The 12546-nt window shown below is 48.3% G+C and overlaps 1 protein-coding gene across 1 annotated transcript; it reads right to left on the reverse strand.

The window, feature by feature from the left end:
* Positions 1 to 4718: 4718 nt before the first annotated feature.
* On the reverse strand, positions 4719 to 10062 carry LOC128120796 (paired immunoglobulin-like type 2 receptor beta-2). Its single transcript, XM_052755004.1, has 4 exons — positions 9975 to 10062; positions 9284 to 9670; positions 6455 to 6644; positions 4719 to 4731 (listed from the first exon to the last, which is right to left on the reverse strand). The coding sequence occupies exons 1-4, from the start codon at positions 10060 to 10062 to the stop codon at positions 4719 to 4721; spliced, it is 678 nt and encodes a 225-aa protein (XP_052610964.1).
* Positions 10063 to 12546: the final 2484 nt, after the last annotated feature.

Here is a 12546-nt window from a genome sequence, read left to right on the forward strand (position 1 = left end):
CTCGCTCCCCTAGACAGTGACTCTAAAGCTACTCCAGTTTCTGAAGGAGCCTTTCTACATCCCACCAACCTAAACACACCTCAGAAGAGGATGCCAAGGATCAGAGAAGCCCTGGCACATGTCACATGACTGTCACATGGCAGGTTGACTGGACTTCATCCCATCAAGTACTTGTAGTCCTCCACTCCACACAGACTTCAGCCTGTCTGCTCCATGCATCCTCTGACTTTCCTCAAAGACCAGGGATCTGCTGCTGGGTTCCCAGGAGACGGTTCCCATAAAGCACTTGAGTGACTCCATCTAGCTGTGGCTGTTCTAGAATCTTCTTTGGATGGTAGTGGGCAAAGAAGGCTCAGAGCAGCAATGTGTCACTCATGACATGTTGCCTGGGACGTCTCTGACAGTGGACACATTGCCCCGTGACTGGGGTGGAGATGTGAGGTGTAGGGTAGAGGCTGTGGTGACCTCAGGGCTGGTTCTGTAGGAGGGTCATCCTCCCCTTCATCAGACATGGTACCATCAGTTCTGTGGAGACAAGTTTGTAGCAGACGAAGTGGCATCCTTCTCCCTGAGTGACATGTGCAGAGGCGACTTCCCATTTCCTTAGATTCCTGCACTGAAGGCCTTCTCCATGCTTCCCTGCAGGGGGCTGTGCAGCCACCTCTGTCACATCTGCTGTCCCTGCCGTCCTCACAGTCCCCACTGTTTCCATGGTCCTCAGATCCCTTGACCTGAGCCAGGCACAAACACTCATGGCTTCACTCCCAGCAGTACATGGACACACTTCTACATCCATCCGGGCTGCCCTTGGAGACACAGATGCACAGAATCTTTGGGATGAGTTTGTTTCAAATGGTTAGTAAGGAGAGGGAATGGGTCTATTGTACCCATCAGAAACCACCACACACACTCCTGTTATTGAATAGGGTCTCATATATCTCAGGCTGGGTCTTGAACTTCCTGTGTAGGCAAACATAACCTTGAACTCCTACAGATCCTCCTCTCTGCCCTCCCATATACTGAGGGATATGTGTGTCGCTTTGTGCCCCTTTATCTCCTCCTGGAGATAGAGCCCAGGGTTCTGTGCAGGTAATCACTCTGCCAGATGAACCTTGTCTTTATCCTCATGGAGGTCTTAGAGGGGGCTCTCCTGGTCTTGACCACTCACCTCCAGGCTTCCTATGTCCTTGCCTTACTGTCTGGGGTCTGTGAAAAGGTCACTGAATTGCTGTATCTCTGGAGGAAGGGCTGGACCTGACGAGGCTGCCATGTGTCAGGTGTTGGACCCCAGCATCCTTACACAACAGGCCCAGGTGGGTTCTGTAAGATCCCAGCTGCCCCTGTGCTCAGCCTCACTGCTGCCACCTGCTGGACCCTTAGTCCAAGTCATGGACGCTGTTCTAGTTTCAAGTCCTCAGTTGAATCCCCATAGGGACCTGCTGTGGGATGATTTCTGTCCAGGATGCTGTAATCAGTCTCCTGCAGTGCCAACCCCATTTCCCCCAACAGCAGTGACTGGGCCCTGCAGCCATGCTGCTTTCCCAGGGGAGGGGCACTTTCTGTGGAAGAGCAGCCTGGGCTGTGGTGTGCACACGGGGGTCTTCTGCACACAAGTGACCATGTGTGTGTCAGACAGCAGTGTGAGAACCGGCTGCTGCACAGGATGTAGCATGTGTGTGTCCTGCCCCCACAGAATAAATAAGTAAATGTAGTTGAAACTCTTCAAACCAAAGGTAGGCTAGGCATGATGGTGCATGTCTTTAATTCTAGCATTTAGGAGGCAGAGGGAGAGGCTAGTGGATCTCTGTGAGTTTGAGGCTATCCTGGTTTATATGTTCAATTCCAGGCCAGCAAGTGCTATGTAGTGACCTCTTATCTAAAAACTAAATAAAACAAACAAAAAACCCCCAAATCAATCAAACAAACAAACAAAAACCTACAAAAAATTAAAAAACAGAGGTGGATGGTTTCCTGATTAGCAATGCCTGAGGTGTCCTATGGCTTCCACTTACATGAGCACACATTAATTGCACACACATGCACTTGCACAAAGACCAATACAAATCACACAAGGCACCTTTCACAGCTGATCTGCCATCACACATTTACCCAGTTCTCATCCTGAGTAAACTTGGTCTCCCAGTTAGGCTCTGTGACTCTTCAGACTCCAGTTCCTGACAGTGTCCTCAGCATTCTGACTCTGATTTTATACCCAGCTGTGTTTTCCCATGACAGTGGTGGCAGAGAACAGGCTCAACCCTTCCTATTTCTGTCTGAACCATCCAATTCCAGAAACTTCCCTCAAATAACCCACAGTTCAAGTTCTGTGGGTTTTGACCCAGCAGATAACCTCATTGATGAAAATCTGTCCATCTGTCCACCCCTTCTGTCATATCACCTACCCTTCCACTCCTTGATTTCTGTTCCCCAGGGACAAAATACAGACCCTAGATGGAATCCCAGGGTGATATGTCCAGACTGTGTCCTGAGGAGAGTGGAGGAGATGTTAGAGAGGGTGGAAGGATGGCGGCTGGTGGTGTAGACAGGACACTCAGGCTGCACCTGAGACTACATTAGCACAGTTGCCCCGCCCCCATCTGACCTCTTCTTTCTCTCCTAGGATGACATCATCATCTTCATCTCTCTCATGTGCTGCTCAAACTCAGCATGAGCATCTTCCCTGCACCCCTGCCCAGGGGAACCCCAAGAAGAGACTCTACAGTGTGTTCTAGAGGCCCAGTGAGTGTGGCTGGTTGATCATCTCAGTCACCTACTTTTCTGGTATGAAATCTCCCAGCTTCTGCTGATTCCCAAGGCCAGGAACAGAAACTCATAAATCATTGAGTGGAGGTCACAGAAACTGAGAAACACACAGTTCCTTCTTCAACATTATATATGTTGCATAAAACCCCCCAAATACCCAAATACAAAAACAACAACAAAACAAACCCGAAGAACTATTTATGGTCACAAAATTAGTCCAACTGAATCCAAATAGAAAAATGGTGACACCTTCAAGTTCTCTGTCTCCATCTGAAAGTGAACAAATGGATGACCTGCCTCCCTGACCTCTCTGTACCATTTAGAGTTTCTGTTGATCTTGTTGTCTGTTTATTTCAAGACAGGGTCTCATGTAGCCCAGGCTGGCCTCAGGCTCAATAGGTGCTAATGAGAGCCTCCAATTCATGATCTTCCTTCACTACCTGTCTATGGCTGGGATTACAGGATGCCACCATCCTAGACTAGATGGGCCTGTGAGGAAAGGAAGCCCAACATGGGATCCAATCAAGCCATGGTCTGTCACCTGAGGAGGAGCATGGAGGGATTGGGACTGTGGCTGAGATGTCAGTGTCCAGGGAGAAGGGGAGAGAGGAACCAGCGTTCTGAGTGTGGACCATGGTCCCTGCCTCTCTCTGTGTCCCTTGTCATGGACACAATATATCGCTCTCTAAGAGGTCTCACATAGGGGGTCAAGATAGACACTGAGATACTGAGATGGATTGCTGGGAGTAAGATATTTATTAAAAGTGTTATTAATTGCATAGACACAGAGGAAACAGCACAGTAGGGCTCTCAGGACCAGAGACAGACAAATTGACATGTGTTCTGATGGGAGAAAATCAGAACCCACATGGCAGAAGTGGGGGTTCTTTTCTTGTACTTGTCCAAGGACAGGATGTTTCACACACAGGAGTGCAGCCATGCTCCCTGACTCCCAGGCAGGAGGCAGGGAAGCAGGGAGATGCTGAAGTGTGACCACCCCATGATGTAAAGTGACCTCCCTGGTGAGAGATCCTGGCCCCTGGAGTCTGTTAGCTGGGCAAAAACAGATGTCTCAGCAGGTGCCTTTGGGTGACCCTGAGAGGAAGAGGACAATTTTCCAAGTCAGTTTTCTTCTTGTACTATTTGGATCCCTAGAACACAAACCCAGGTTATTGGACTAGGCAGCAGGTACCTTTTTCCACTAAGCTATTTTGCTGGCTCACACAATTTTTTGTTCAAAGGAACTCACGAACTTTAGATTGACAGCTGTGGAACCTGCATGGAAGCAGACTAGACCCTCTGCATACAGGAGACAGTTGTGTAGCTGGGTCTGTTTGAGGGGCCCCTTGCAGTATGATTAGGATCTCTCCCTGGTGCATGAGGTGGCTTTCTGGATCTCATTACTATGGTTGGACACCTTCCTCACCCTTGAGACATGGGGGAGGGGCTTGGTCCTGTCTCAACTGAATGTACCAGGATTTGCTGTCACCTCATGGGAGAACTTACTCTTTTGAGGAGGGGATTAGGTGGGGTCGGGGGAGCAGGAAGGAGGGATGAGAGGGGGAATCTGTGGCTGGTATGCAAAATGAACAAAATATTTTTTTAAAAAATTTAGAAAATGTTATGATTTATCCTCTTGGGGTATCTACATTTTTCAAAAAATGATATTGCTCCTACTGGCTTGGAACTGACCAATGTGGCTGGAGTATCTAGACAGCCAGCCCCATTTTTCTGTAAGGCTCTTGCTTGTCCAGCCAGGAGATTACAATTCCTGCCACCCCACAGGCTTATATGTGGGTTCTCCAGCTCAAGCTCAGGTCCTCCTGCCTATATGCAAAGCTTTTCTGACTGAATCATCTCTCTGCTCCCTTGGATGCCTCTCATAACAAACTTCCCCACACAGTCCCTCACCTGTATCTTGGGATGACAGGCTCTCCCCTGGCTGGGCTTCACCTTTAGTCTGCTGGCCTGTAGGAGAAGAAACAGTGTCAGTGTGGCAGCCATGCTGATCCTCCATCTGCCTCTCAGCTCTTCTCTGTGTTCAGACAACATTAGGAGCCCAGGGCAGCAAACAGCTCTGCAGCAGCCACTCAGGGACAGCTCTGAGAGTCACCAGGACCTGAGGACAGTCCTCAGCTGTCCTTCTGCACAGCACAGCCAATCAGAGGACAGCTCTCCTTGTCCTTTGCCCTTGTCCATGTCCTTCTCCCTCTGCTTCCTTCCCCTGCCTTGAACCCATGTCTCCTCCCTGCTTTCCCTGCTCTGCACTCTCCACGCCTCCCTTTTGTCTCCCTAGAAACTGGCTCTCTAGCTTTCCCTGTGAGTGCAGGCTGGTCTTAGGGTTTGAATCCCCGTCATATTTCTGCTGCCTCTCAGGCTGCTGCTCTCCAGCTCTCAGATGCTCCTCTTACCTATTGGAGGGCTGAGCCCTTCTGAAGACCAGGGGCCACATCTTCAAACTTTAGTTCTGCTCTCTCTATTACACTCCACTCTCTGCTCATCTCTGCTCCTGTCCTGCAGTCTTCTAGTCACCATGGCTTTAAATCTGCTGTGAACACTGTCCACACTTGGCTCTTGTGTGAGGACAAGGTCTCAATGAGCCCAGGTTGACCTGCAACTTTCTATGTATCTGCAGATGACCTTGAACTCTTGATCCGACTTTCTGTAATTCCCAACGCTGTGGTTAGGGTGTCCCCCACTGTGTCACCATGTTTGTTTCTTAGAATCTTGTTAATTTTAGAAGACAATGTATTTTTATAAAATTCAATTGGGATTTGAATTCAGATTGCATTGATAATTCGAGTGTTTTGCATTGTAAGGACATTGTATAAAATTTTCTCTTAAGCAAAAAATTTTTTTCCGTATGCAAATATCCTTACATATTTTAGTATTTCCATATTTTTAAATTTATTTTTCATCAGTATGTGCATTGGCATGTGTGCACACATGTAAGGATGGTAGAGGGGATGCTTGGAGAAATTTGTTATGAGAGGCATGCAAGGGATCTAGAGAGGTGGTTCCCTCAGGAAAGCCTTGCACACAGGCAGTGTCCTTGGGCACTGTCCTGAAAGAGCTTGCACCTATGTTTCTGAGACAGGTCTGTCATTGGCTCCTCACTGATTGGGCAAGGCTGGCAGCACAGTCAGCGTCAGGGATCCTACTCTCTCTGCTCTCCTACTGTCTGCCAGCATTGAAGTGGGTCCTGGGGATGGAACCCATGTCCTTGTGTTCCTGGGGTGAGCACTTTACCCACTGATCTATCTTCTGGCTGTTCTGTAACTTCTCAGCACTGTTCTGTTTTTAGGGTACAGAGCTTTCACCTCCTTTAGTGCGGCTTCTTCCCAGACATGTTCTTTTCATTTGTGGATTTATTACTCACCATGGTCTTAATTTCTGTTTTAATATCATATCCTCAACTCAAATATCTCTATTCAAGTGAGAAGTTACCCCAGAGGCACATGCATGTCCCCTTGAATCCCTTAGCACAGGCTCTGTGTTCATCTGCACTTGCTCCTCTGATTTCCAGCTGGGATTCTAAGGAAGGAGGTGCAGATTCAGTCCTGGTTGAGTTCAGCTTCCTGTCCTTGTGCTCTCTGGACTCTGTCCTGCACAAGCTCGTCCTTCTCCATCTCCCACAACTGAGAAAACTCAGAGGGGAAGCTCAGGTGAGGGCCTCTCCTGGACCACTTACCTTTGCTTCCTCCAGAGGAAGACCATCAATACACAGACGGGGGTTATGAGCACAGCTGTGGCCACCACCACCCCGACCATGGCTCCCAGGTTCACAAGATAAGAATGCAAATGGTCCTCTGTGTCCTCCAGGCCAGATGTGGTGACTGCAGAGGTGACGATGGAGGGTCTCTGCATGGTGGTGCTGATGGCTGAGGAGAGATGAGGAGTGAGCAGATCCCCCTGCATAAGGGAGTGTGGTGATATATTGTGTAACCCAATATATAGTATATCCTAATAAATTTATTTGGGATTAGAAGGAAAGAGCCAGCCACTAGATTAGACACAGAGACCAAACAGTGGTGGTACACACCCTTAATTCTGTCACTGAGGAACCAGAGATCTGTCTAGATCTCTGTGAGTTCAAGCCCATATTGGAAAGGTGGCACATGCATTTAATCCCAGCACTTGAGATCTCATGCCTTTGTTACCAAGTATTTGGGAAGCACACACATCTTTAATCCCAGCACTTGGAAGGAAGTAAGATGGCAGGGCACAGAAACGTGAGTATAAGGTATGAGTAATCGGGAAGTCTCACTCTGGAGGCTGAGGAGTTGGTAAGGTAAGCTTGGCTGTGGCTTGTTCTGTTTCTCCGATCTTTCAGCTTTCATCCCAATATCTGCCTCTAGGTGTTTTTTTTTTTTTTTATTAATAAGACCTTTTAAAATTCGTGTTACAAGGAAGGGATGGGGTGAGTGTCACACCTTGTCTCCTCTGTGGGATAGGGAACAGCTGTTAGAAAATCACAGAGAGAGGAACACATGCTGAAGGCTGAGACTCCAGGAGAGCAAGCTCAAATGTCCACTCTCCACCTGTCCTGGAGGTGTGTCCTCGGATTGTCAATTAGTCACAGACAACTAAGCCACAGAAGTACAGTTGTTTTTGTCACAGATGTTTGTAACATACAGACAAGACTCAGTCCACAGAGTGTTGGCTGCTTGTTGCCTTAGAACCCGAGTTTCATCCCTAGCAGTCATAAAAAGAGCTGGATGAACTTGTCATGGCCTTTAATCTTAGCCCTAGCAGCAAAGGCAGGGGATCTTTGTGAGTTCAAAGCCAGCCTTGTCTATGTATAGAGCTCCACACCAAACAGAACTGAGTGAGCTGTAACCGCAGCACTGAAGAGGTGGAGGCAGGCATGTGCATGGAGCTCACAGGCCAGCCAGCCTAGTCTACTTGGCAAACTTGAAGCTAGTGAGAGACCCTGTCTCAAAAATAAGTGAAGGACACCTGAATTTATCTTCTAGCCTCCACATGCATACAATGAATTGCAAGCATTCATACACACACACACACACACACACACACACACACACACTCACACACTCACACACATACACACACACACACACCTGAATTAAAAGACTCACATGTTCACACACACACAGTATATAAAAATATATAACAAAAATAAATAATTTTGTCCATAAATGTACAGCTCAGTGCAGGTCAGAGTACATCCATTCTCTCTACAAACATCACTAAAGTTAATTTCCACAACATTTACCTATTTGGAAACACTAGACCAAAAGTTCCCATCCTGTGGTTTGCTACAAACACAGTTGTAGAATATAAGATATCCTGCATATCAGATATTTACAATATGATTCATAACAGCAGTGAAATTACAGTTCTGAAGTGGCAATGAAAATAATTTTTGGTTGGGAGGTCACCACATTATGAGTAACTGTATTAAAGGATATCTGCATCAGGAAGGTTGAGAACCACTACTCTAGAACTATGAAACAGCTCTTTTCTCTCCCTTCCCGGAGCCCTGGCAGCTGCTGGTTGACATTACATCAGGTCAACATTGCAGCCATAGAGACTGCACAGAGAACCCCACTGCTGGATGGGGTGGCCCATGACTCTAATCTCAGGACCTCAGAGGCAGAGACAGGCAAATTTCTGTATGTTCCAGAACAGCCAAGGCTAAATGGTGAGACCCTGTCATAACAACTAAAACACCAAAGTATGAAAAAAGAGCCACAGAGCAGGATTGTGGTCAAGGACTATGCACACAGTCTCCTAGCTTCTGTAGGGCCATGTGAAGGGACAAGGGTTAACAGTCACACAGTGTTCCACTCTGTGTTCCCAGTTACTTCTGCTTCAGAGGAGAGGCAGGGATCAGAAGACAGAGCAGCCACATCATGCAACGGGGACATTATTTCTCAAGAGCCTTGGAGCTTGTGTGGGAGAGGTGAGGGTAAGAGGGTAAGGAAGGAGAGAGGGGGTTGCGAGAAGGGGAGGAGACAAGGGAGTGTGTAGGGAGAGGTGAGGGATGTGTCCTGGGTAGTCAGGAGGGGAAACGGGGGTGGTGGTGACAGGTGGCAGTTTACATATGGATCATAGGACACCAGGAACATCCAACGGGCACTTACTGTTGCTTCGGTTGGAGCTGTGTGGAGATGCTCCCTACAGAGACTCATTGGAGCCCTGCCCCAGGACCTAATGAATCAGCTACATTCTGGAGAAGTTAATCCACCTCGAGATCTTTGGGAAAGGGAAGTGGCCTGGACTGCAGTGTTAGTTTGAGACAGAAAGGGGTGAACTAGGAGGGAGGACACAAGCTGAGGCCTAGAGAGGGCTTGGCTTCCATCTTATCAGAGAATGGCAGACAAGGTCAGACGGGGCAGCTAAGACCTGTCACAACTACAGGGAAAGATCTGTTGGCAGAGGCCTGGCCAGAGGCAAGGGAAAGGAGTATGAAAGAAATCTCAGAGTTGTGGAGCCTGAGGTGACATCTAGGGGACAAGGAACCAGAGGCATCAAAGCCTGAGCCAGGGTGGCTCACCAGAGGAGATGATGAGTTGAGTCCCAGAAATTGACTGCCAACTCTGCATGCCTTCTCTTGTGTTGAGCATAATTTTACAGAAATAAGTGGTCTGGTCCTTGGCTTTCAAGTCCAGGATTATGAGGACTCCGGATGTCTGAGGCTGTGTCCAGTTTAGGATGAGTCGGTTCTTGAAATGCGCATTTATGAAAGGTGGGGTGGAGTTGTAGATAAATTCCCCATGGAAGTTCTTCCATCTCCAGAGAATCCTCATCTGCGGATCCTCTGCCAACTCCCAGGGGAAGTAGAAGGAGAAGGGGATCTCAATGGAGCCGCCCTGGACACCAGAGAGGCGGGCTGGTTGGTTGACCCCAAAGGCATTTACTTTGTTAGATCCTGCAGAGTTACCTGGGAAGGATAGGGAGAATCTGAAAACACTTCAGGGCATGTAAAAGGACAACCCAGAATGTCCCAGCCTTCACCCACAGGCTGGTGTGTGACACAGGGCAGAACTGTCCCTATGGCTGGGACAGAAAAGATGAGAAAGGTTGGATAGTTCCCTCTCTGAGGGATGAGCTCTGTCTTGGGGCACAGTGGACTGCCTGCCTCCCCTAGCGGTCACCTGTCTGCATGACAGCCTGCTCTTCCCAGTCCCACTGGTCTCTCCTGTGGTTAGGGCAGAATCCCTGCTAACAAGGTTCCCACCACTCACCAGCTTGCAGACATGCTGCTGACTGCAACAGAAGTAGAATACAAGCCATGGCCTGAATCCCTCCAGGAAATAAGACCAGCGGAACCATCAGGCAGGAGAGCAGGCTCTGTGGACAGACCCTGGGGTGGCAGGAGTCAGGAGAGAATCAGGGTAAAGTGACCCACATCCCCTCAGCCTTCTCCTTTGGAGGACTGCCTGGGGGCAGGATCTCCCCATCTCCACATCCTTGTGATCTGCAAATTCCTTTATCATTCTGGCTTCTTCTTTCTCATGTTGCAGAAGATCCTCCCTGTGGTCACAGATAATGGGGCTGTGCTCTTGAGCCCAGCCCCCTTGTTTGGCTGGAAGATATGGTCTTGACCTCACCATGCCAGACTCTCCTCTCTTCCAGCTTGACCTCCTGTATGCCCAACCTTTCATATATACCATGCTGCCCCTCTCCCTCCCTCCTTATCTCTGCCTCCCCTCCCCACTCTCCCATACCTTCTCCTATCTTTCTGGTTCTCTGTGTGTCTCAGCCTCTCTCTCATCCCAACGAAGAGGCAGCCTGGACCAGCACATGCTTTTCAGGGAGAGAAAAGCTGACCCATGTCTCTGACCAGCTGAGTCCAATGCTCAGCTAAGAGATGCTGATGACGGTGGTGCTGGAGTGGATGCTTCCTCAGCCCCCAACTCTAGAACGTGGTCCCTAATTCTGCTCTTTGCCTCCTTCTACTTTCCTTTGACCCCTCACATTTCCCAGACTGAACCAAGGGCTGGTGGACACTCACAGACCTGGGCTGCTCTGTGTCTTCCAGTTCAAAATATCCCTAATTTTTCTAGGTAACAGTCCCCCTCCCTAGACATGGGTTCTAACCCTTATCCTGTTTCTGCAAGAGCCTTTCAGCCCTCCCACCCACAGAGGAAGTCCTGGCTCAGGCCATGCCATCATCATGTGGCAGGTCTGAGGGGACTCCAGTCTCACTCAGTCCTTGTAAGTTTTCTGCTCAGCACAGAGGTGTCAGCCTGGCTGCAAGACATCACCCAGCCTTACCTCAAAGGCCAGGGACAGGTGATACCTTCTGTTAAGCTCTAGAGATGACTTTCTCTAGCTCTTGTCATTCCAGAAAATTCTATGTACTAATTGAGCAAAGAAGGCTCAGAGTAGCAATGTGTTGCCCATGACATGTTGCCTGGTACATCTCTAAGAAAGGACACACTTAGACGTGACTGAAGTGGAGACATGAGATGTGGGGGCAGAGGCTGTGATGACCTCAGGGCTGGTTCTGTAGGAGGGTCATCCCACCATTCCCCATGACATGGTTCCATCAGTTCTGCAAAGGGTAGGATGTAGCTGGAGTTTTCCTTCCCTGGCCCACAGTCAGGACAAATCTCTGTCACCCGCCAGTCCCACAGCCGCTCAGACCCAACCAAGTAAACATAGAGACTTATATTGCTTACAAACTGTATGGCCATGGCAGGCTTCTTGCTAACTGTTCTTATATCTTAAATTAATCCATTTTTATAAATCTACACCTTGCCACATGGCTCGTGACTTACCGGCATCTTCACATGCTGCTTGTCATGGTGGCGGCTGGCAGTGTCTCTCTCTGAATTGCTGTTCTTTCTTTTCTCCTCTCTGTTAGTCCCGCCTATACTTCCTGCCTAGCCACTGGCCAATCAGTGTTTTATTTATTGACCAATCAGAGCAACACATTTGCCATACAGAACATCCCACAGCACTTCCCCCCCCCTTTTTTTATTCAAAAAGGAAGGTTTTAACCTTAACAGTAAAATTACATATAATTTGGGAATTTGGGCGTAGCTTCTCTTACTACTTCCTGCTGGAGGGGGGCGCTGTATCTTATGGGGACACAAAAAAAATTTTAGGATTATGGAAGAGTCCCTGAGGGTGTATTGTCTGAGCCAGTTGCCTTCAAACCATTCTGGATGTTGGATCATCTGGGCCATAGTGTCATCAGAGACCTTTCAGGGGGTCTTGGATGGTCAAACCTGATATATCTTAATCTGGAACAAATCCATAGCCTCTGGCTTTCTGTGGAAACAAAAGCAGAGACTCTTTTCCAAAGCAACATATCCTTATGTCCAATTTTGAAGTCAAGGTACCTTTAAAATATACATTTTGGCATAACTCAACAACTTTTACAATCAAATGTTTTTCTTCAGTTATGAATATCAAAGAGAACATAATCCAGATTCTCTGTGTGGTAGTCATCTTTACGTGGCTTATTTTTTATATTACCTTGAGCCTATTGCTTTAAACTGCAGCATTCCAAGACTGAAATGGTGCTGTGGCTGCTGGCTCTGCCCACTTCAGCTTCCCAACATGGTGGTGGTACATTTTCTGCCAGCTCTGGGAGCCATCAACTCTCAGAAATAGTGGGTCTATGCTTCTATCAAAGCAGCGTGTAGCCCAGAAACCTCTTTTTTTTTGTTTTGTACTAGCAAAGGCTAAATCCACGACGCAGCTTAATGTGCCACTTGCAGAGGCCTCATTCCCGCCATACTGCAGATCGAGCACGCACGCTAGGAACCCACCAGTAGCTCAAACTGGCAGGCTGCCGCTCATTTG

This window comes from Peromyscus californicus, unplaced genomic scaffold (genome assembly GCF_007827085.1).
Source record: "Peromyscus californicus insignis strain IS unplaced genomic scaffold, ASM782708v3 Scaffold_2__1_contigs__length_46816999, whole genome shotgun sequence".
Taxonomy (NCBI): Eukaryota; Metazoa; Chordata; class Mammalia; order Rodentia; family Cricetidae; genus Peromyscus; species Peromyscus californicus.

Coding starts and splice junctions, on each gene's coding strand:
- LOC128120796 (XM_052755004.1), bottom strand. CDS start 10,062: ATGGTTCCGCTGGTCTTATTTCCTGGAGGGATTCAGGCCATGGCTTGT. Junction 9,671..9,974: donor AGCAGCATGTCTGCAAGCTG/GTGAGTGGTGGG, acceptor TATCCTTCCCAG/GTAACTCTGCAGGATCTAAC. Junction 6,645..9,283: donor TCAACTCATCATCTCCTCTG/GTGAGCCACCCT, acceptor ATCTCTCCTCAG/CCATCAGCACCACCATGCAG.